General features: G+C 37.0%; 1 protein-coding gene across 1 annotated transcript in view; it reads left to right on the forward strand.

The window, feature by feature from the left end:
• The window catches only part of LOC137043766 (protein arginine N-methyltransferase 8-B), a 47,639-nt gene extending 23,529 nt beyond the window's left edge, over positions 1-24,110 (forward strand). The window contains exons 4-10 of the mRNA XM_067420181.1: positions 5,941-6,004; positions 9,414-9,556; positions 9,667-9,754; positions 12,949-13,064; positions 15,769-15,919; positions 20,020-20,141; positions 21,522-24,110. Of these exons, the coding sequence (XP_067276282.1) occupies positions 5,941-6,004; positions 9,414-9,556; positions 9,667-9,754; positions 12,949-13,064; positions 15,769-15,919; positions 20,020-20,141; positions 21,522-21,605 (768 nt within the window). The 3' untranslated portion in view covers positions 21,606-24,110. The remainder of the gene's footprint in view (positions 1-5,940; positions 6,005-9,413; positions 9,557-9,666; positions 9,755-12,948; positions 13,065-15,768; positions 15,920-20,019; positions 20,142-21,521) is intronic.
• Positions 24,111-25,701: the final 1,591 nt, after the last annotated feature.

Here is a 25,701-nt window from a genome sequence, read left to right on the forward strand (position 1 = left end):
CTGATGTAAATGGTAAAAAAATCTCCCCGGGGGAGTATGCCCCCGGACCCCCCTAGGTTTGGGCTAAGCCCCGAATGTTTACATCGCCTGGCTCCGCCCCTGACTATAACCACCGTAAAGAATTTTGTGAACACAGCATATTTGTATTTAATGTAAATAATATGGCATCTATGGTTAGGCTGCTCCAGTAAAAAAAAAAAAAACCGAGAGGCCGTATTTATTTCCTTCCGACGCCCACGTAGAGAGCGTTTGTACTTTTTATAAATAACATGCATACGTTATTCATAACGAACTGGACTTTTGATATTTAAATGACATGTAGGTTATTGTAGATTATTGTCAGTGAAGTTATGTTTGCAATACGTATAGTAATTATGTAGAAAACTAGCAAGTGATAGCTTAGTGACAATATTAATAATATTTATAAAATAAATATTAGTTGATAAGATACTGAGTAATTTTATTTTGTTTGACAACTTATTGGCTGAGATAAGAAGACTAACCTCTATACTGGACTTTCTTTCAATTTTCTTCCTTTCTTTTTTTCTCTTTTTCCGTCCCTGTGCATCCGCGGGGTTTAGGCGCCTCATTTTTGATGAACGCGCAAGATGAGCACTTGCCTGACCTAAAGCCTGAACTAATAATCAATAATCACCATAAATTCAATCTAATAATCAGGTTGATAAGTAATTAAACGTGTGGCTGAGGGGGCGCCCTATGATGATCATGTTTAATGAACATTATGTTGTATTTCGCTTGTTCCGATTCGATGCTTAATGGGTAGTAATGGGCGGCACTAGAGCGCGCTCGCGCCCCTAACACAATTGTCGCCCTAGGCAACCGCCTAGCTCGCCTATAGCAAACGCCGGCCCTGACTGCACTGGCACACCATCAGGACTGTGGTCATCGTGGCCCCAAGGGGTGTGGCCACCGCTGCGGCAGGCGTCCCTTATTTTTCTGTATTGAAGGTGCCAACCCTATATTCCAACGAGTCTCATCAAGTTTTCCCATCAGGTATTACTTCCGTCTGGTGAGGTCAAGCTGTCGCGATCATAGACATATAGATGCCTCATTCGACCGATCCGCGCAGGCACTAATGAGGATTCTGTATATATATATATTTATTTATTTTCGCAACAGCTTGACCTCACCAGACGGAAGTAATACCCGATGGGAAAACTTGATGAGACTCGTCGGGATATGAGGTAAAAAAAATATAAAATATATAATACATACATAAATACTGCTCGGTTTCTCACAGAAACCGATCGGTTGGTGTCTTAAGAAATCAATGTGTCGTCAGGAGCAGCAGGGTTTTTGTACACGTTGCCTAAGCATGTTCTTTTATTTTGTATGTTTTGCTCTCATAGAGCCTTACCCATTCACACCAGTATATGACTGGCACACAGCAACAGTTGGAGTAAAAAATCTTCATTTGTGTTTTACTGAAGAAACAAAGACACCTACATGTTGGATGCACTGGGAGTAAGCAGATAAACATCACATTTTGGGTAAACTAACCCTTTAAGCTTTCAAAACTTGATGCTATGGATTGTTGCTTAGGTTCGTGAACAAGGGTAGATTCATCTGGGCTTGAAAAAATGTTCTGCCGAGCATAGCTGATACAAATTCTTGTGCTTCATCTTGAGTTGATTGCAAAGATTTGTAGAGCTTCCCCTTTGCGTTGCCACTCGAGATTTATGTGTTTCGCAAATAACATCAGTTTGCATGTGGTCATCTCTTTTAAAACCAAAATATTGCCATATCTTTTAGGTGCTTCTTCATTTTGGCACTCAGTCGTCAGCAGCAGCAGCTGTGGATGCCTCTGGCTGACTCATCTTCTCAGATTAGTTTGCTGTGAGAGCATTGCAGCTTGTGATTGTCTTGCCTCAAAGCACGCGCACAAAATCATGCACACACACAGGAAGACATATCACAACTAATATTCAGGTGCCAGTTGCTATGCTATCTGCATTGACCTAAAACTTTGATTATACATAACTTTTTGAAGTATTAAATCGTGCATTTATCGCAAACCAATGTGACGTGCACATCTGATACATTTCCATTTATTGTGCAGAACTAGCATACATGCTATGCACCTATAACTTGGTGTCAGTTACAACTGAAATAATTTTTTGACATCCCTCAGGTTGCAAAAAAGTTTACAGTAGAAACTACAGTAGAAGATGCGTTTACAAAATAAATCTATGGGACTTATTTTGTTAAACTGCTTATAACATGTCTGTACAAAAAAGCATGTTATTTGAGCTGTAAAGTTGTCTGAATCATCCTTTTAGACGTTTTTAACTGCTGTCTTAGGCATATCAACTCCTGGTTATGTTACCAGCATGTTATCATTGAAAACAGTCTGTTTCTAATGTTCTCACACGTCATGCCATGGGGCTTATTAGCTTAACTTTGTCATGATAGGAGAATATTGGGTAACTTAACTCTTTCCCCACCAAACACAGAATTTTTCATTATTTGTGAGAAAACGCTTCGCCGCCAAACAAACCGTTTCCAGGTTTTCACTGTTTTACGCTAAGGGTTACGTTATTACTCATCTTCTGAATGAGTACAGAATCTCCTGATCAAAACACAGGTAAATAAGATGCAAAAAACAAGTGATCGTATGGAAGCAGATGTATATGTAAAATATCGTGATCATCAACATTAAACGTCATATAAATCAAAACTACCTAATGTTACTGAATCAAAAGTGGACCCAGGACGAGCTACAGGACTGTGCAAGCATTATGAATCTGATCTGGATGTAGTCTTTGACAAAAATGTAATTTTCTTAGTTTTTTGTTCAAAATGTAGCTTTCTTATGAAACTTACCCATATTCATGTGTTGAAAAAAAGGAATGCATAAAGTTTGTATTTTTTGTTTGTTTAAAAGCAGAGGGTCTGCTCTTTCGATATATTGGATGGTCAGATATTCATACGACAAAATATTCTATGGGCCATAACATTTTTGTGAAAATTATCAAAAACCCTGGCAGTGGCTTATCACTTGTTTTAACAACGCTGTCGGGAAAAGAGGCTATCTTCTCATGTTATAATATACAACAGTATAACATTTACCCTGATGTAAAGACCTATGCTTCCATTATAAGTGCTTTACTGTGAACATTTTTTGTTCCATTTGATAGCATGAAATTAATCAGGAAAAGTCCATTAATGCTTAGCAAAATACTTTTAAATAAACACCTAATACATGCCAATTATAGTAATTCACCCAAACTCTGAATGAAACCAAAAGATAAAATCATCTTTAATATTTAAACTTGTCATGTTTGCAAAGTTTTGGCCTTGATCTCTGTTTACTGCAGCTCAAGAACAGGCAATTTCATCTCGTCTTGATCATGCACATCAAGAACTTTTCTTCTGAGAGTTGAAATGTGCTGACTGTGTTTTGGGCTTCTGTGATTACTTTTAAACTCAATGCTGAGCCACTGCAGTACGTGAAACTTTTTTAGAAACAGGTGGGGCTGCCATATACAGAAGAAAGCGAGAGTTCTTAGGGTTTGTCAGTTGAAGCGATGCTGGCTGACTCCGCGTGCAACACTCGAGTTGACGGCGATGGCTATGGACACGAACGATTGCTGGGAAAACACAAGGGATGTCATGAGGCAGAATGATCTGTGCTGTCAGAAATCAACCTCTCACTTCTACTGCTGGCAGCTTCTTACTTAATCTCTCCTCTTCCCTTTAGCCTCAGGCCATTGACAGCTCTGTTACTGTGTGTGCTCATTTACATATTTCTATCTAACAACGGGACAGGAATCTGGACTACATGCTAAATAATGCTCTTTAGGTGGCCGGGGCCAGAGGAACATTTCCCAGGCGAAAGATAACCAATAAAGGCGATTTCTGTGGTCGTGACTTCTATGCGTCGGTCCTAAATCGTACAGTGAGTGAGGTTCAAAGATGGCCATTGCCTTGCAACCAAAGATAGTCTGTGATTAATTTTCACAGTTCTCAACTCACAGTGTGTTTGCTGCTACGACCTATACGTCTACTGAGTAGCCAATGAAAATGCAATATGAAATGGCATATTGATCACCTCAAGCTCCGTTCACAAAGCTGGCATGCCAGGTTGACCTTCTTTTCCAAAGCCATGATGTGTCCATAATCTCCTCTTTCGCTTCCTCCTCCTTTTTTTGCACACATAATAAAACACAATTAAAGTGCTATTTATTTTGCCCTTTTGAGGAATGTAGGTGAGTCGACTGTTTGCACTAGCTCCGCCTAACAATGCCTTGTTGGGCCAAACAAGATTAAAAAGGTTAATAAAGGACATGCAGATTACAATGTCTGCAACTAAGGCTCAACGATCTAGGTTTTGACGCAATCGACTTGGGTTCAAATCCGCCTTGTGCCGAGCTCGCTCTTTTCCCTTTTCCAATTACACTTTTTTTTTTTTTTTTACAATAACAATGACAATTAATAAAATGTTCTAAAAGTGGAAATAAAGTGCCTAACGAAATGTTGAATAATAATGAAAGTATTTATTGGGTTAGGGGTAGGTGTAGGGATGGCTTTTATTGTCTCATTTAGTATTAATTTAATAATTTTAATAATAAATATAATCGGTAACAGGTCATTAGTTAGTTACATTAGTTAACATGAACTAATAATGAACTGCACTTATAAAGCATTTATTAATGTTAATTTAAACATTTACTAATACATCATTAAAATCTTGTTAACATTAGTTAATGCACTGTGAACTAACATGAACAAATCATTAACAGCTGTATTTATATTAACTAACGTTAACAAAGATGAACAAATACAGTAACAAATGAACTGCTCGTGGCTAGTTAATGTTAGTTAATACATTAACTAATGTTAAGTAATGGCCATTATTCTAAAGTGTTACCAGTATGCTATACGTTACTTCCTGGGAAATTTGCGCAAAATATCTGTTATAAAAATGGAAGTTGCTGCAATCGAGGAAGCCGCAGTGGCTCTTTTATCGTACATCATAAATTGATTGCGCCTCAAACCCTGACAGCAACACAGGCCCAGATCTGACCCACATCTAGTACGCACTGAATCCACTTTTACATGGCCCGGATCTTGGCCGACACTATGTTGCTGTCTGGGGAGCGCACAGACAAAACGCAGTAAGCATTGTCATGTTATCTTGCATTCGAATGCATAATGTTTGTGAATGTGTTCTTGTTCTATTTCTTAAGCACATTTAAAAACAGCAATGATGTTGACCAAAGTGCTTTACAAACAAATTGAAGCAGACACCAAGCATAAAAACATCAGAATGTAGATTAGACTAGATTCGAACACAGATAAGATAGGATCTATCTTATTGCTTAGAGTAATGTAGACTAGAGTACCTTAATGCAATCATGTGAGACAGTTCCGGGAGGTCATTTTACCAAATCTTTTCGATGACAGACTTTGGCTCAGGAATTTCAGAATAACTAAAACAGCATTTGAGATGCTGTGCAAGGAAACAGCTCGGGTTAGTTCAGTTATCCAATCATATACTCTTTTGAGGCAAAGTTTAAAAAAAATGTTTTATTGCGTTTCCCTCGTAGGTTTGCCTTCTTCACACATCTTCTTATCAGATAAAACAAAAAACTAAATCTGACTTAATAGAGCACATACATTTTTTCTATGCATTTTTAGAATTTATACTTTTCTAAGTTTGCTTAATAATAATTATAAGCCAAACAGGAACTGGAAAGTATTTAACATTACCCAAATCACAGTGTTTCTATAAGACTATGTATGTCTTGTCTGAAAGAGGATTTAAGGATAGAGAAGGGGAAAACACTGTCTACAAGTTAAACCAGCATGTAACCAACCATGAGCTTCTGTGCTGGTGTCTAAGAAGTACAAGAGAACATGAAATAACGACTGCAAGTTAAAATTGTAATATTGTTCTATGTTCTTTTTCTTATTCAGATTGAATGCTCAAGTATATCAGAATACTCTGAGAAAATCATCAAGGCCAATCATCTGGACAGTGGTAAGCAGATTCGATGTGTGTAGATATTGTAGACGTGTGTGTTTGCTGTGTAGTTGGCTGGCTTGTATAGGTGTGTGAGAAAAGCAGAATGACAATTAAGATGAGAGACTGATGGGATAAAGCGTGGTTGTTGAGCGTCCTTCTCCTAAATATACCTCATTTAAAACCTCTGCAGTAATCTCAATATCAAGAGAGAATTTAAATGGCAACATTCTGCTTTTACAAATGATAAAATAACTATAAAGGAGTCAAGGACACTGTCTTCCCAATAAGACATGTTAATCAGTATCTGGCAGCACTTTATTTTGATGGTCCCTTTGGAACATGTTGACTATAAGTAACTTTGCAACTAGATGTCAGCTAACGCTCAATATTAGACTGCCAACTGCCAACTCATGATCTGCTAACTCTCTATTTTGTTGCTCCCCCAAAATACATTCTACCGACTATAAGTAACTTTGAAAGTACATGTCAATTTATTTTAACCTTAACCCCACCAGTCTACTAATACTCTAATAACACTGATGAGATTTAGTAGACATGTAGGAGCAACGTTACCTATAGTCATCAGAATGTGTTAAAGTAACCATCAAAATAAAATGAAGCCCAATATTTTTATCATTTTCCAGTAAACATTTTTGTTTTGTTTTTTCAAAAGTTTGGGGTCTATAAGATTTGTTATGTTTTTAAAAGAAGCCACATATGCGTATCACCATGGCAAAAAGTACAGTAAAACAGTACTATTGTGAATATATTATTATAATTTTAAAATAACCTGATTTAATCACAGTTGAAAACAGTTTTGCATGTTATGTCTTTATTGTCACTTGAATATTACTGACCTCCAAATAAGATAAGGTTTGAAGGCCAGTATTACTAAACAGGGCAAAATAGCGTGAGAGCGCAATTGAATAAAAGCACCGATGGAAGTGGAAAGTTCTGCGCGTGATCTACTTACGACTCGCAGATTAATCAACACAGATGCAGCCGGATCATTTCCATAATGACCAACACAATCTACCAGTTAGCGACTGCCGTCTGGTTAAAGACATACTTTTTTGGGGGGCTGTAATTAGCAGTGAATTTACGAGCGCAAACCACACTAAATCACCTTGCATGATTAATGTAACTCTTCTCCCATAGATTTTGTGTCTGAAAGGGAAACTCCTTCAAATGCATATGCATAAGGTCAGCTGCAAAAATAACTGTGCCCAAGACTTTTCAGTGCAGTGTTTTTTCTGCATGTCTTTATTAAATCATGAGCCAGTTTTTTTAATGCCAAAAGAGGATTTGCACTGGCACAAGCTGTTAGTAAATCTGGCCCTAAGTGTTGGTTTATTAACAAGACAGCATACAGAAATGCAGTGTCTATTCATGATGAAACTTTAAAATTAAATGATGTTTTATTAACAAAGTTCGGGAGGAGCATGTTCAATTTATCTACCCATTCAGTACGATTGAAGGCCTATATATCGCCGGCTCACCTTCGTTCCTCAAGTCTTTTCTGTATCCCTCTGCCACCCGACTCCTCACTTGTTCTTATTCAGGGATACAGCGGAGTAGGCTACGCTAGGTTTGAGATATATTCCGAGCTCGGAGCGCTCCCTTGTACAGTACGCCAAATACGCATGCTCTTTTACTGTAATCTAATTATATGCAGTGGTGTAAAGTAGCAAATTACAAATACTCGTGTTACTGTAATTGAGTAGTTTTTCTCAGGAATTGTACTTTTTTAAGTAGTATAAAAACAGTGTACTTTTACTTTTACTTGAGTACACTGTGCTGTATCTGTATTTTTGCTGCGCTATTTTCCCTAAACCTGCCGTCACTACATTGTTTTGTTTTTTCTTCCTGTCAACGTTATTGGCTAAGATGAATAATCCGTCCTGTGTCTCCATCACGCGTGTGACTCACGTCAAATCAACCATAGCGACCAGCCTAGAGTGAGACGCATACATGCTTTATGAAAGGGGGTTGCTGGTTGCGCTATGATGACTGAAATCGGTTAATTGCCTTAAACAATTACAAAAAATTGGCCACACAAATGGTCCGTGTTCTGTTAGCGCTGCACAAGCTCGCGGTGCCATCTGCTGGAAACACTTCAGTTAGCTTGATTTTTTTGCCAGACTTTAAAGTGCATTATAGGCATTAACCGATCGTCCCTGCTGGATTTTTGTCCCTTACATCGATTTCTTTTAATATGAAAATGCATTAACCTGCTTTCTGTCAGCATATTTAAGTGCATATTTTAATGTAATGTGTTCTCACATGGCAATTTAGTCCATGTATAAAGCAATTCACTTTCATAAAACATCATATTTATATTTAAATAAGGTTTCTTTTTTGATTGCAAGCAAAAATAATCAGTGGTGAAAATTGTGAGTTACTTGATTCAGATTTATTAAGTGTATTATTTTTTTCAGAGAAAACATCTATTGAAATTAAAGCAGTAGGACTGTATCTTGAAAAGAAAGAACTCTGCTTTTTTACGATAAATTGTTAATGTACAACACTTTGCAACCTTTTTTAATTAACCAAATGAAAACCACTGCTGAATGGTTGTCATAAATGGTACTAGATGATTGGTTGTTTTCTCAAATATTACATGGCTGTATTTTTAATGGCAGTCAAAAATAAAAATAAATAGTCAAAGAAATATTGAAATGCTGTTGGTGATCTCATGTTTTTTTTTTTGTTCTTACTGAGAATCATCCATAAAAGAGTAGGCTAAATTTTTAATTAGCAGGGTATAAGGTGGTATTACATTTATAGCATAATACTTACTACTCTTGAGTACTTTTAAAAGGGCTACTTTTTACTCCTACTTTGAGTAGTATTTAGAACAGGTACTTTTACTCTACTTGAATTAGCTCTTTTAATTAGCTAGAATATAATATCACTATAACATGCTCAGTTTCTGATCAAACCACTGCAGTATCTTAATGGAAGTTCAACACACACACACACACACACACACACACACACATGTTGGTCTATGTGGTTTACAGGGACTCTCCATAGGCATAATGGTTTTTATACTGTACAAACCGTATTTTCTATCCCCTTACACTGCCCCTGCCCCTAAACCTACCCATCACAGGAAACATTCTGCATTTTTACTTTCTCAAAAAAACATCATTTAGTATGTTTTTAAGGCCATTTGAATTATGAGGACATTTGATATGTCCTCATAAACCACATTTATAGTGTAATACCAGTGTAATACCCATGTAGTTATACAAATTTGTGTCCTCATAAACCACATAAACAGGCTCACACACACACACACACACACACACACACACACACACACACACACGTTTTGACCCACATCACTGGCCTTAAAAATTCACAGAGTAGAAAGGATCTATCAAGCATATCCATGGCCATTTCTGTCTGTGTGTTCCAGTTATAACCATTTTTAAAGGGAAAGTGGAAGAGACGGAGCTGCCGGTAGATCAGGTGGACATCATCATCTCAGAGTGGATGGGCTACTGCCTTTTTTATGAGTCCATGCTGAACACTGTCATCTACGCCAGAGATAAGTGGCTGGTTAGTGTTAATGTGTGTGTAAAATAGGAAGTATGGTTGTGTATGAGAGTGTGTGTGTACAGCCATTGTCCCTAGGGAGTGAACAGGGACTCTGTGCTCTTCATCTTTAGAAACCTGGAGGTCTGATGTTCCCAGACAGGGCTGCTCTCTATGTGGTGGCCATTGAAGACAGGCAGTACAAGGACTTCAAAATTCACTGTAAGTCCCAATACACACACAAAGGTGTGTCCCCGACTAAGGATTTACACATTTGAATTAGAAGCTCAGCGCCGCGTCTCTGGTATCTCACACCAAACACGGACATTATACACGCGCAAGCTGAATTTTGAATCGACTTCTGACAGAAGAGCTGCACGATGGGTGTATCCTGTAGCACAGGGTGAAATCATTATGCACATTGATAATTTGAGGGAAATATAATATACATTTAATATAAAACCTTGAAATGGCTCTCTGTGGCGTGGCAGGATTTTGAACAACTTCCTGAGTCGCCGCAGACAGGCACCGAATGTCGCCGCTGGTGTGTGTACACTCATTGAAAACAATGTGTTTGAATTTAAAGGCACGGCGCGGCGTGTCCGGTATAAAGCTCAGCGCCCTTAAAGGGGTCGCACACCGAACGCGAAGCTCAGCGCCGCGCCACGTCTTTAAAATATTGAGCACCCCTATATTGCCAAAATGGTATGATCCTTGTTTCATAACACCCGCAAAGATTTTAATATGAGATCGGTGGTCGAATTCAGCTCTGCATATCGATGCATCGAATCTTTGACTATTCGGGGTCACCCATACACACACAATAGGCTTGCTGCGGTAGTCCATGTTACTGGTGTTACACTGTGATCGACTGTACACTGTGATCGACTGTACACCGATTACATTACTTGCCCATGGCAGCACCACCCCATTGTTGTTTTTTTAAATTTTTTATAGAAATAAAAACCATTTAGTTCAGTTGCACGGCATATACGCTAATTAAAAACTGAAAGCGTCTGCTCTGCTCAATACAGTATGAGCTGCAGAGTCGCAGCAGGAGTCAGTGCTCGCTTATTACGTGAGATGACTGACGGAACGGAGTATTTGGAGTGTCATTGACAAATATCTTGTAAAATGTGCTATCAGTACCGCCGCTCCCTATGCACAGAGAACACATGATTGTAAATTCTAAAGCAAAATTGAAAAGCAAGTGTGCATTTAAAAGTGATTCCAATACCCCACAATTTTATAACAGCTCCCTGATGCCCATGTGAAAACTTCCTCACTGTGACATCCCTTAACACACACATGGACATTTCATATTGATTGATGAGGGTTATGTCCATATATAGTCGTACATATTGCCTACAAGTTTACAAATCATTTATGAAATATGTAAGTGTATTTTTTTGGTATAAATGAAAATAAACATTTACAGAGATCATAGATTGTTTCTTGAATATAAGTGTATTTTGTCTTTCTCCGCCAGCAGATTTGTCTTCTTTACTTTTTTAAAGGAAGTGTTTGTAAGATTGTGGCCAAAACTGGTACTGCAATCACTTTCAAATGACTGTAGAGCGGTGTATCCCCTCACCCCCTCCCCCCTGACTTGAGGTTGCCAGATTGGTGCAGGATCCACAGGAACGTTGTAGCTGCAGCTGTGGTAACTAGAGCAGATCTGGCAACCCGGATGCCGAAACATTACTGACTTTGTGATTGGTCGATAGGTGGAGCTTCAGGCCAAAACACAACATGTCAACATCAGTTGAGGGCTGCAACAACAACTTTTAAATGACAATATCCTGGCCGGACTACTGTTGTCAGTGATATAAGTATTTGAAATTAAAGGGTTAGTTCACCCAAAAATGTAAATTATTTAATTAATTACTCGCCCTCATGTCGTTGAACACCTGTAAGACTTTCGTTCATCTTCGCAACACAAATGAAGGTATTTTTGTTGAAAGCTGATGGCTGAGAAAGGCTTCAGAAAGGCCTCCATTGGCATTCAGTACATTCCCACTGACCCACTCACAAGACCCATAAAGGCAATAAAGACGTCATTACAAAGACCATCTCACTACAGTGGCTGTACAATCATTTTACAATGCGACGAAAATAGTTATTTTGCGCAAAAATCAAAATAACGACTTTATCCACCAAGTTATTGACGTGAACTCGACGCATGCGCGAGAATATGACGCAGCTCCGCCGTTCGAATACATGACCCGGAAGAGGAGGAGCGCCGTTATCGCGTGAGTTCCAGGTGAGTTCACGTCCGAGACCTACACGGAAGACAATAACTTGGTGGATAAAGTCATTATTTAGATTTTTTTTGCGCACAAAAACTATTCTCGTAGCTTCGTAAAATTATTGTGTGAGATGGACTTTGTAACTGTCAGACACAGACGAGGACACAGATGGATTAGTGCAAGTGCAAAGTATTTATTCAGAGGTAACGGACACAGGTAATACTTAGATGGAAGGTGACACTCAGATGAAGGACGATGGAGGTGAAGACGATGATGGTGAATACGATGAAGACGAAGATGGTTATAGGTGAGGGCTTCTAGGAAGGACAGGGAGTCGATGATGGGATCGGTGCAAGACCAGCCGGTGAGTGTGAAGGTGAGGAGTGCTTATGTAGTGGTGACTGGTGATGGTGCCCAGGTGTTCAGAATTCCGGTGATGGTGAATGAGTGGGCGTAGCAGTGACTGATGGCTGTGAGGGCGTGACAGTAATGAAGTCTTTAATGCCTTTTATGGGTCTTGTGAGTTGGTCAGTGGGAATGTACTGAATGCCAATGGAGGCCTTTCTGAAGCCTTTCTCAGCCATCAGCTTTCAACAAAAATATCTTCATTTGTGTTCCGAAGATGAACGAAGGTGTTACGGGTGTCCAACGACATGAGGGTGAGTAATTCATGAAATAATTTTCATTTTTGGGTGAACTAACCCTTTAACATGATTTCTTAATGTCTAGTGACATATCAGGGCCATTTTATGATTAATTGAAATACTTTTCTTACATACAGTTCCTTTAAGCATAAACAAGTTCAAAACAAATGGGGGGAAATCTGCCAATATAGTAAGAAGAACTATACTCAAGATACAATGAAAGCAGCGAGCCTTAATATCTTATGCTGTGTTATTTCTCAAGTAAATGTATCTTTAGATATTCAAGCAAAACAAGCCAAAAAGACTTAATTCATTAAAAAATGTCTGAATATTATAATATCACTAAATATTTTCCATTCAGCTACAGCTACATTTTAACCAGCACTCAAATAAAAAATATACTGAGACCAGTGAAATCGGATACATTTTAAAACAGGGAATAGAATGCTTATCTTTACATTTGTGTATTTTATGCCCTAATCATGCTGTTTATCAAAAATCAAACGTTTCTATGTTTGAGCAGGGTGGGAGAACGTTTATGGTTTTGACATGACCTGCATCAGGAATGTAGCTATGAAAGAACCTCTGGTGGACATCGTGGATTCAAAGCAAGTGGTATCCAACGCCTGCCTGATCAAGGTCAGCCATTAAAACACTTTAAAAAACACATAAAAATCACGTATGTGCGTGTTTCTCTCCACACGTCTGGTAGACGAGAAGATAAAGTAGATCCACAGAGAATACAACAGCATTAGTTTATAACTGATCATTAGCTGCATCACTCAATGTGACAGTTACATAATGATCCGTTGAAATGCAATTTCATTTCATTATAAACCGCTGGAGAAGCTGCTGATGAGATGATTATTGGTTGAATCGGATTCATCAAGCCCGGAAAATGTATGGCTCTACAGATGGACTGTGAAATGCATCTGCAAACCTCTCATTTTGACTGCTGAATGCTAATATGAAAGAAATATATTTGAAACAAAAGGCTTTACAGCTTTTCGCAGATATGAATTTAGTAGTTCTGTCATAACAAATCCAATTTAAAACGTTTTGAAAACTATTTGATATGTAAATGTCTAAATAAAGGAATTTAAGCATTTTATATATATACCATTGTCAATCATCGTCTGTACATATATACATGTTGACACCAAAATAAATTATGAATTGTATTGAATTAGATAACAATATTAAAAACCTAAGTACAATGAAACAATGCTAGCCTTTTCTAATTAGTATATTTAAAAGTCAACTTTAGCTAAAGATGCCAGTGCCAATGTTATAGCCATGTGTGTGTGTTATATATATATATATATATATATATATATATATATATATATATATATATATATATATATATATATATATATATATATACATATATATATATATATATGAACTTCACTACATTATGTATGGACTGATATATGCACTGATAAAAAAAATAAAAAATAATAATAATAATAATAATAATAATATCCTGACTGAAAATATATTGCGTGAGAAGTGTGCATTTGGTTCAATAATGTTTTAAATCTAATGCAATGACATTCATGCATTTTAGGAGCCATGTAATTGGCCTAATATCATTTGGAGCCGTTTTAGTGATTGAAGCCTGTCCTGAATTGACCTTTTATCTTATGATATATAAGCAAGATTAAATCATGATTTTTTTGCCCTTTACTCACATCCATCTTTCTTTAAAGTTTAGACAAAGTAACTAACTTTAAATATCAGATCTGTCCAATGAAGCAGTGCTGGAGGAAAATGGATGAAGGCACTTAAATTAAGTGTTGAATGGAAGTGTGATGCACACACTCACGGACCTCCTCTATTGCTTTGTTTGATACATACAGTGATTAATGCTCCATTTCAAACTTTGTGCTTTGTAACTGAATCTAAAGTAGATCGGACACATTTACAAATGGGAGGCCTGATGTCTAATGGAGGTGGGAGGAATATAAAACCACAAAAAACGAGTGAAAGGTTTATACTTGCACGTAAGTTTCCTGTTATTTTTCAGGTAAATATATCAGTGGCGAGAGAGGCAGGGCTCAGTTTACTGTCGAGAAATGATTGAAACAGCTGTGTATGTACTGATCCAAGAGCAGTGATAACATCCTAACATCATTACTGAAATGCTACCAGTACAGGATGACATTTCAGAAGAAGAGATAGATAGAGAGAAAATAAGATTTTTTTTGTTATTTTATAACACAGAAAAAAGAAATTAATGTCAGCTTGTTTCTGCCATGGAATAAAAAAAAATTTAAAAAAGGTAATTGTGACTATTTATCTCACAATTGTGCTTTTTTTTTTTTCTTCATAAATTTTATGAAGTCAGAATTTCAGGATAAAAGTAGCAATCATGAGAGAAGAAAAATCAGATTTGCAGCCTTCCATACAAATGACTTAAGAGGTCTCTTTAATATTTCATTTGTTTCTTCTAGACAGCAAAGAGATTCAGGAGATACCAAAGTCTGCTATTAAAACGTAAAAGATCTAAATACATTTCTCATTCTACCAAGACCAAATTATATGTTGTGCTATATACATATCTTCCGTAGAGCCTAGGTCTTAATTTCTTGCAGACATTTTGTTACAGGAAATTCTGAGATATAGTTAATACTTAAATAAAAAACACAACAGATAACTTCATTAGGCCCTTTGGTCCATGGCAACTTTAAAGGGAAAATGATAGGCTCATTTTCTAACTCACCTAGAGTTAAACAGTTGAGCTTTACCGTTTTCGAATCCATTCAGCCGATCTCCGGATCTGGCGGTAGCACTTTTAGCATAGCTTAGCATAGATAATTTAATCTGATTAGACCATTAGCATCTGACTCAAAAATGACCAAGGACTTTCAATATTTTTCCTATTTAAAATAATCATGGAACTTTACTGCCATACCATGGGCACAGAGGCGCAATGATATTACGCAGAAAATAGCCTAACTTCTGTTCAGCAATTATTACACAGGTATGAGAGTATAGTCCCTAGCCATATTGCATTGGCCAAGAAAATCGCAATTTTATTTCCCGTCAGTCTTAGTACACGATGTAACTACAGAAGAGTCAAGTTTTAAATATGAAAAATATCGAAAGTCTTTGGTCCTTTTTGAGAGAGACGTTAACTGTCTGATCAGATTCAATTATCCATGCTAATCTATGCTTAAAGTGCTACCACCAGACCCGGAGATCGCCTGAATGGATTTGAAAATGGTAAAACTCAACTGTTTTCAACTCTAGGGGAGTTGAAAAAAAATGAGCCTATTTTTTATTTTATTTTTAAACGTGGAGTGCTCCTTTAAGCTTTGCTCATCTCTTTTCTCAGGAAGTGGACATCTACACGGTGAAGCCAGAGGAACTGTCCTTCACCTCCGCCTTCTGTCTGCAGATCCAGAGGAACGATTACGTCCATGCTTTGGTCACCTACTTCAATATTGAATTCACCAAGTGTCACAAAAAGACTGGCTTCTCCACAGGTGTTGTGTTTAAAAACTTCTCTATGCTCTGCACCTGTGGTCACAGTGATGTGAATGTGTACTTTGTGGTCGATGTCTGCCCTCTAGTGGCTCAGTCATGACACAAAACTGCCACAGACACTGCATTAAACCAAAACAGGCACCAAGGATAAGGTAAACTAATTTCGAAAAAGAAAACCAGGTACATAAAGTTATAAATACACATATTTACTCTTTATAATAAACAAAAAATAAATTGTTTAAATATGAATATGAAATTATATTAATCAAACATTCATGGTTTTCAGAACTATTCTTAGTTTTATTATCACAATTGATTAATGTTTGTTAACAATATTTAAGTTATTATGATGTGTTAGCAGCACAATTTCTATACAGCCGGAGTCTGTAAGTCCTATAAGTGAAGCCTTTGCTGAGTTTGCACATTAATATTAATAATATTAACATTGATGTTTTATCAAGTAGGCCTGACCTTTTTGTGCTGAAAACAATACCTTGGTAACCAGCTGGGATGCAACAGTCCTACTATTATGCAGGAATGGTTCATGAATTGGCCTAAATAATTATGAATAGATGCACATTTATTTAAGCTAATTGACTTTACATCATGTAAGTTTACCAATATACCATTCCAATTCACCTACTTATACTATATATACCCTAAAAGTATGTACTCTTTTTGAGAAGAAAAATACATACTTTTGAGTGTGTAGCAGAACAGTAGGCAAGCTTTGGGACATAGGCCTACTACTTCATCATCTTTAATGGACAGCTCTGTTGCTTAGGGCAAATTTCGTTTGGAAGTGAGCATCTCTATACCCTACTCACTCTGAAGGGCAGAACATGACCATACATTATTAAATGACTTCTTTGAAGTGACCATTGTTTCCTTCGCTAACGGACCTGTGGGGGATTCAGTTGTTCACTTTAGTTTGGAACGCTCCTACAAATAGCGTCCCCTTCTGAAGCGCCCTTTAGAGTGCAAAAATGCAGTTTGGAATTCACCCTTAGTTACATGCGTCCTGTCAACGTTTAAACTGCCGAGTCAGTCATATTGTCACAGTTACAATCCTCTATGTTCAATTTCATTTAATGTCCTACTGTATCGAAGAGAATAGCAGGCTGATCAGTCGCCGTGGGTATTTCATGCGGAGACTCTCCTTGTGAATATAGTAATGATGCATGGGCGTCGGAACCATTGTGTGTGGGTGGGACAAGACCCACCCACTTTTTAAGACCAATGATATTGGACCCACTCACTTTTATCTTCTCTAATTCAGCACGTCTGCTTACATTGACTACCCCTTAACCGAGAAACTTATTAAGAAACACATGTTAAACACTTTATTTCCCCTTTTCTAATATTTTCTTCTTTTTTTATTGAAAATAAATACCTTTCCAATCTGATATGTGATGGGGAAAGGGAGTAGAGCGAGTGTGGCAAAAGGCGGATTCGAACCTATGCTCGCGATATGCGTCAAAACTTAATGTCATGCATCTTACCCCGACACTATAGCCACAATAAATAATTTAGTGATTTCTGTAGTTTTGTCTGCCCCAATCAATTGTTTAGTAAATGGCACTTTTTCTGTCTGTAGGCTACACGGAGCATAAAAAACATGCAACTTGTTCATTATCATTTATCTGTGAAACTGTTGATTTCTATGGCAGTTAAATGAATATAGCCTTTTTATTAGACTATTGGTATTGACTGGTTTGAGGTCTTTTTTGGTATAGGGGATATGGCCTAAAACGCACCATAATGCAGGAAATCACATCTATGAAATCATTTATTTTTTTCTGGTGGAGAACCCCCAGACCCCCCGCAAAACAATTTCCCCGCCTATCATATTTTGCCTTATCCGCTACTGACCCACCCACTCTTTTATTTGCTTCCGACGCCCATGTAATGATGCATTTAGAAATTATTTGCCAAACGTAAGTTCACAATACTGTAGCTTTAAAACCATGTCAGTGTGCAGTATAAATTATTTTAAGAAGACAACAGATTTTTATAAATGAGAATCTGGTTGAATGTTGCAAAAAAAATTAGACTCCAAATCAGAAAATCTGTTTTGTTGTTCAATTGAGCCAAAGACGACATATGTGTGACTCTGTCTTTGAAAACCTAGCTAAAGTAAATTTTTGTGATTTACATTATGTAAAGATCATTATTTGAACATATAACCTTGATATATTTAATGTTGAATGAGTAAGATCATGTCAAAGATAGAAATCAATGTGAAAATATAACCAATGAGTGAAATCAAAATTTGATGCTCCTAATCTCAATATTAGATTATGAGACTGTAGCCTGGATTTCACAGACAAGAATTACTTTATGTGTAGCAATTAGGAATATATCGTAGGCTAATGCTTTTTCTGTTCTGAGCACAGTGGGCTACCTGCTCTTTCTGTCTCATCGCCATCATCTTCTCTCTTTCTTTTTTCCCCTGTCTCCTTCTCTTGCCCTGTATCTTTTCTCTTTTCAAAGCTGAGCTTTGTTTGAAGCAGTCTTTTCATTTTCGTCTGTATCGGTAAAAACAAAGTTGAACATGTAAATTTACTGAAAACCAGGTAAAGAAAACATTATTAGTTTGCATCCCTGATTATTAAGCGCTCTCGCGGTGTTGTGATGTCAAACATCAGTCGTTGTTCGAAGCGCCGGTTGGTGGTTGTGGCATTTGTCCCGCCTCTCCTCCACTGTGATTGGACATTGATGTTCACCCAAAGTTGAATTGTGGACGCTCAACGCATAAAAATGGACAAAACCTGCCTGCTGTTGGCGCTATTGAAAAGTGCGGCGCATCCATTGGAAACAATTGAAAACATACGCCGGGCGAGGCGAGAACACCTGTTTGTACACGCTGCCTTAATTATTATTTTGCAACTTCTATTATGTACACTTTGGAGAATTACCGAGGTCCGGACCTCGGGGACCTCAATGGTGGGTGCGGCCCTGATCGCAGGTGGATGAGAAATAAATCATTGTGTTTGTTTGATAAAGGCAAGTTGCAGTTGCCGCTTTCAAAATGATCTCTCCCTCATGTGACCTGAACTGACACTGGGGCATAGATATGACAGCGGAGCTGAAGCTCATTAAATATGGATCTGCAATTCAGACTCTAACCAGGTATCTTTGGACATACTATGTTTCAACATACTATGATTTGGGATGCACTAATTCTAATTTCGAATACTGTTTAGGATGGTAATAGTTAAAAGGATTACTATTTAGGACTATTGAGCATGTAATTAGTAGAGGAAGGCCACTGACACCAGTTGGAATATAATGGCGAGTAGCGCCCTCTGTTGGTCGGCTGTCTTTCTTGCTGCAATTCATTATAAATGACGTGAAACGTGTGTACAGGCTTAATAAAGTCCACTGCGTTATTAATTCTGTCTCCATTGTCTTGTTAAGCACCTGGGCACAAATTAGATCTGTGCTCCTGGTTTAAACTAATAATTTTGGTGGGATTTGTTGTTGCATTTCTTTTTTCCCACCCTGAGTCATTGAAAGAGACCCCTGGTGAGTTGCAGTGTTGTGGGATTTTGATCTGAGGACTCTATTGTTAAGTTCTATTGACATTTCCAGCTCTGCATATTACTCAGTCAGCATATAGACGTTTCCTCTTGAGTGGAAGCACAAGTGATCTTTCAGCTGGCAAGAAAACTTACACATAGACCCCTTTCTTCCTCTCTCAAACGGACACACACAACATTTGAATCTTATTTGGCAGCAATCTTCAAAGAAAGTCTGGGAAAGCATGAAAATCTGAATTTGTGAATTTGTCAGGGTTAATACAAGACTCACATGTATTGTATGTTCATGCCTACAAAAAAAACTAAAGACAGACAGGACCATCAGGACCCTGACATGTTGCAATATTGATCAGCTTACTGAAGTTTATCCTGCTTATTGCACCGCTGCTTAGCAAATAAATATACAAGCATGAAATATAGATTTGTATATTGACTGAGACAAGTGTATTAGAGAGCCTCAAAACAATGTATGATATAGCCTATTATTTATTTAATGTTATATTGTATTTTCTGTTGTGTGTTATATTGTATTTTCTGTTGTGTTTACTCCACTGTAGCACCGGATTCCCCGTACACACACTGGAAGCAGACAGTGTTTTATCTGGAGGAGTATTTGACTGTGAAAAGAGGAGAGGAGATAGTCGGCACTGTCAGCATGAAGCCAAACGAGAAGAATGTGGTATGTGCCCCCCACAACTAATCAAACTATTCTTTCTTTTTCTTTCTTTCTTTCTTTCTTTCTTTCTTTCTTTCTTTCTTTCTTTCTTTCTTTCTTTCTTTCTTTCTTTCTTTCTTTCTTTCTTTCTTTCTTTCTTTCTTTCTTTCTTTCTTTCCCTTCTTCTTTTTCTTTAATATAACAGCTTAAAACATGCTTTCCAGACTCTTTAAATGCACTGCTGTTTAAAAGTTAGAGGTTGGTAAGATTTGATTAATGCTTTGAAAATAAGTGAAAGCTGCGTTTTTTGATCAATAATACAGTACAAATATAGGAATATTGTGACATTATTACCATTTCAAATAACCTTTTTTATGGAAGCTTGTATCCCTCACTGAATTTTTTTTAATTTTTTTAATTTTTTTACATATACATTTTTTTGACTGCAATTGCATGATCTTTTTCTTCTCATAATTGCGAGGTTAAATCTCGCGAGTTTCACTTTATTTCTTGCAGTTGTGAGTTTATATCTCACAATTCTGAATAAAGTCTGAATAAAGTCAGAACTGCAAGACATAAACTCGCAATTGTGTGAAAAAGTCAGAATAATGTAATTATATAAATTATAATTGGATATAGAATCACAAAAAAATGAGTCATAAATATCTTTAACATTTATTTTATTTTTTTATATGTGACTTTTGCTCTCTCTCTCACCTCCTACACTGCCTCTACCCCTAAACCTACCCATCACAAAAAAACATTATGCAATTTAACATTTAATAATAATAATTTAGTATGTTTATGAATCCATTCACAATGCTGGCTGGTCCCAACAATGTAGGTGATCTCAGGTTTATATTACATTGTGAGGACATTTGGTCCCCACAATGTAATACACACACACACACACACACACACACACACACACACACACACACACACATACACACACATACACACACACACACACACACACACACACACACACACACACACACACACACACACACACACACACACACACACGCACACACAAATCTAATCTCAAATTTGAAATTTGGGTCACTGAGACTCGTTTTGCTAAATCAGGTCACATATTTTAAATCTAATTTTAAATCTAATTTCTTAAGTGTCAAGCTGAATTTTTAACATCATTACTCCAGTCTTTAGTGTCAAATAATGCTTCAGAAATCATTCAGAAGACAGTTGTGCTGTGATACATATATATTTTTTCTCTTCACATTTTAAGTCATTACTGTCAATTGTGATTAATTTGATCAATTAGAATGCAATAAATCTAACTTTTGAATGGTAGTGTATAATTCAGTTCCACTTTCGTGACTCAAATTGTTATAATAAATCTGCAATGGAATGCTTTTGCTATTTTCTTTTTCTACCCAGCGTGATCTGGACTTTACCTTTGAGCTGGATTTTAAAGGTCAGCTATGTGAGGCTGCTATCGCTCACGACTATAAGATGCGCTAAGTACTAACAGAGGCGAGAGACGGTTCTTGACAGCACTCAGAAGCAGAGGCAGGAGCCGCTCCAGATCAAAGCTACAGCGACACAGAGAGAAAGACCTCAAAAGTTATCTCTGGGAGTCTTGCCAATATTTTTGGGAGCAGGGTGGCACTTCTAGCAATAGTGTCCTTGCCTTTGCCAACTAAGCCTGCACCAGTGCGCCATCTCTCCGACTGTGCAGGGGCCAACTATGACTACACCCCACTGCAAACAAAAGAATGTCATGGGCTTATGAATGTTAAGTGTTAGTGTATGGCTACTTTGCTTTTTATATTAAGAGGGTAAGTTCATGTTGAAGGTGTGCTTCCAAATCCAAGACATTGAGAAGTTTAACATATATTGTATTAAGAGAATTACTCCACTTACATACCCGCAGTAATAATTCATTTGAACTGAATTTAAACTTCACTGTAGTAGGATAAGTCATTTTGTAGATTTAGGATCAGTTTTTGACAAAATCCAGGTCATTTTCAGGAAATGAGGCCATTTGTATTAGTAAAGGTCAGGGTTTTTCTTAAATATCATTGGCATATACCACATAGTTTTTTTGTTTGTTTGTTTGTTTGTTTGTTTTTTAAGTTAAAATTTCACTTTTGCTTTGTGCTTAGAATTTGTTCTTGTTCTGTAAAGCATTACTCACTTTTTCACCTGGTTTGCAAAAAAACAGCTTTACAAAACCAATATACATATATATGTCCATAAAAAACTAATTAAGGATAAAGACTGTAAGAGAAACCATGTGATGGAACATTTTTATTATGTTAAAATATACAAAAGATCAATTTTGTTAAATACACAATCTGCACTTATTTTTAAATGTATTAAGCATTTTATACATTTCAATAAAAGCTAAATTTAGTTATAATTAGTTTTTTTTAATTCTTTATAATTTATAGTATATTATTATGAATGGACATTGAAATAAAATTGCATTGCAATTGCATGCTGCAAAGAAAATTATACATTTAAAACAGTATGTTTTTTTTAAAAACTACATTACACACTCCCACTTAGAAATCATGGAGGGGTCTGAAATTGTCATCATAGGTGCATGTCCACTTTGAGAGACATAATCTAAATTTAAAAAAATCCAGAAATCACAATGTATGATGTATTATAATATTTATTTTATATAAAATGTATATATAAAATCCTTAAATTATGTCCTAATAATTTTATATTGTGCATCATGTGGACACCATTTCCTGAGAATGACCCTTCCATAATAAAAAATGAAAGTGATAGTTCACCCAAAAAAGATCTCTCCAAACATATGTGTTCTTTCTACTGCTGAATACAAAAGAAGATATTTTGAAAAATGTTGGTCCGCATTGACTTCCATAGTATTTTTCCCCCAATATATGGGGACCATCAACTGTTTCGGTTATCAACATTCTTCAAAATATCTCCTTTTGTGTGAGCAGGCTCATGCTGGTTTGAAACAACATGAGTGCGTGTGTAAATTATAACAACATTTCCATTTTTGGGTGAACTACCCCTTTAAGATCTGCGGCATCTGACAGTTTTAAACTTACAAATGTTATATATGAGGATCAGAGGAAAGAATCATTAGCTAATAATGGAAGTTACAAGATGAAATTGAAAAACAGTGAAAATTTGTGATTTTGTTTTTCTAGTAGCTTTGAGACTGCAATATGTAGTGTTATTGTTATTTATGATTCTAGATGTGATAATTACATTTCCACTTGCATCTGCTAACTGAGCACAGAGTTGAAAATAGAGAAAGAGAAACAGCACATAATACATATCAAAACATAGATGCCATGTGGAATGATGGCTCTGTCTGCGGTGAGATCGTGATGATCTGGACTCAGATGGCATGCTGCTCTTCACCTGTGCTCTTATTAGCGTCTTTGCCAAGGCGATGACTGGGATCCGTCCCGTCCCGGTACATCTGTGACCCCCGTGTCACAGATGATTATACTGTTCAAGTCCTCACCAAAGACATTCAGTTCACTAGCGAAGCACATTGTCCTTTATTATGCATTATATTTACTGTTTATAATATCCCCACCCCATAAGTATTCATTTATTGATGAGTCTTTGTAAAATATTGTGCAATATTGGGAATGTGAAAATTATAAACTGGAAATTATCGGTGAAGAAGAATATTGTCCTCATCCAATATTGTATTTACAGAAGTGATAGAGTGTTTGTTATTAAAATCTGAGGTTTATAAAATGTTTTAAAATGATAATTCCACCCATGATTTCAGCATCTATTAATATAATAGTAAATAACAAAGCTTAAAAGTAATAAAATGAAAGATAAGTCAAATGTTTAGGTGTAAAAGCATGCCATATTGAAAGCGTTGTTGACTGTTTATAAAACTTGACATAGTGCTGTTATGAAAGACAAATATGTAAGTGACATAAAAAGACATTTGTTGATGTAAGATGTTGGATGGTAAAGCAAAAAAATAAAAAATAAAAGCCATTTGTCCTTTAACGTGCAGTGTAATACTTCATTGTGCTCTTAATGTAGTACCACTTGTAGTCCACAAGGAGGCTTGAAAAGATTATGAAAATCAGACGAGTCTATCTGTCATACTGCATATGTTTTAAACGAAACTGCCTATGTTTTAGTATGGAAAACATGCTATATATTATACGGCACTAAACGTTTCAGTAGGGCCTAGGCTATACTGATCAGGCATACCATTATGACCACTGATAGGTGAAGTGAATAACTGAGTATCTCATCACGGCACCTATATGGGCTATATTGGGCAGCAACTGAACATTTTGTCCTCAAAGTTGACATGTGGGCCACAAGGGCAAAATTGTGCTGCAGCAGACTGCATCAGAGCATCTCCAAAAATTCAGATTTGTGTGGGGTGTTCCTGGTTCTGCAGTGGCCAGTATATATCAAAAGTGGTCCGAGGAAAGAACAGTGTTGAACTGGTGACAGGGTCATGGGTGGCCAAGGCTCATTGATGCACGTGGGGAGCGAAGGCTGGCCCGTATGGTCCGATCAAACACACAAGCTACTGTAGCTCACAATGCTTAAGAAGTTAATGCTGGTTCTGAAAAAAGGTGTCAGAATACAGTGAATTGCAGTTTGTTGCATTTAGGGCTGCATAGTTGCAGACCCATTAGGGTGCCCATGCTGACCCGTCCATCACCGAAAGTGCCAACAGTGGGCATGTGAGCATCAGAACAGGACCACAGAGCAATAGAAGGTGGTGGCCTGATCTGATGAATCGTTTTCTTTTACATCACGTGGACGGCCGGATGCGTGTGCGTCACCTGGGGAACACATGGACTAGGATGCACAATGGGAAGAATTCAAGCCGGCAGAGGCAGACGCTTTGTGCAATGTTCTGCTGGGAAACCTTGGGATGTTACTTTGACACATAATAATAATAATAATAATAATAATAATAATAATAATAACATTTATTTGTAATGCATTTTATATAAAACAAAATCTCAAAGTGACAATAAATAAATAAGTAAATAAAATAAAACAAAACTGAAAAATTAAGAAGTAACAAATCAATCAAAAGCTCTGCTAAAAACGTGGGTTTTAAGACCACACTTAAAAGCATCTACAGTCTGTGAGGTCCGCAAGTGGTCAGAGAGAGCATTTCACAGACTGGGGGCTGCAGAGCTGAAGGTACCGATCTCCCACAGTACGGAGTTTGGTTGTGGGAGTTTTAAGAAGATACGTTGCAACAGAGCGGAGGTTACGCGGGGATGCTTGTGTGGTGAGGAGTTCCTTGAGATACAGTGAGAAAAATAAGTATTTGAATACCCTGCTATTTTGCAAGTTCTCCTACTTGGAAATCATGGAGGGATCTGAAATTGTCATTGTAGGTGCATGTCCACTGTGAGAGACATAATCTAAAAACAAAAAAATTTTTTTTTTTTTTTACAATTTATTTGTATGATACAGCTTCAAATAAGTATTTGAACACCTGTCTATCTCTTTCTGACCCTCAAAGACCTGTTAGTCTATCTTTAAAATGTCCACCTCCACTCCATTTATTATCCTAAATTAGATGCATCTGTTTGAGGTCATTAGCTGCATAAAGCCA

The sequence above is a fragment of the Pseudorasbora parva genome, chromosome 16 (assembly GCF_024679245.1).
Source record: "Pseudorasbora parva isolate DD20220531a chromosome 16, ASM2467924v1, whole genome shotgun sequence".
Lineage (NCBI taxonomy): Eukaryota > Metazoa > Chordata > Actinopteri > Cypriniformes > Gobionidae > Pseudorasbora > Pseudorasbora parva.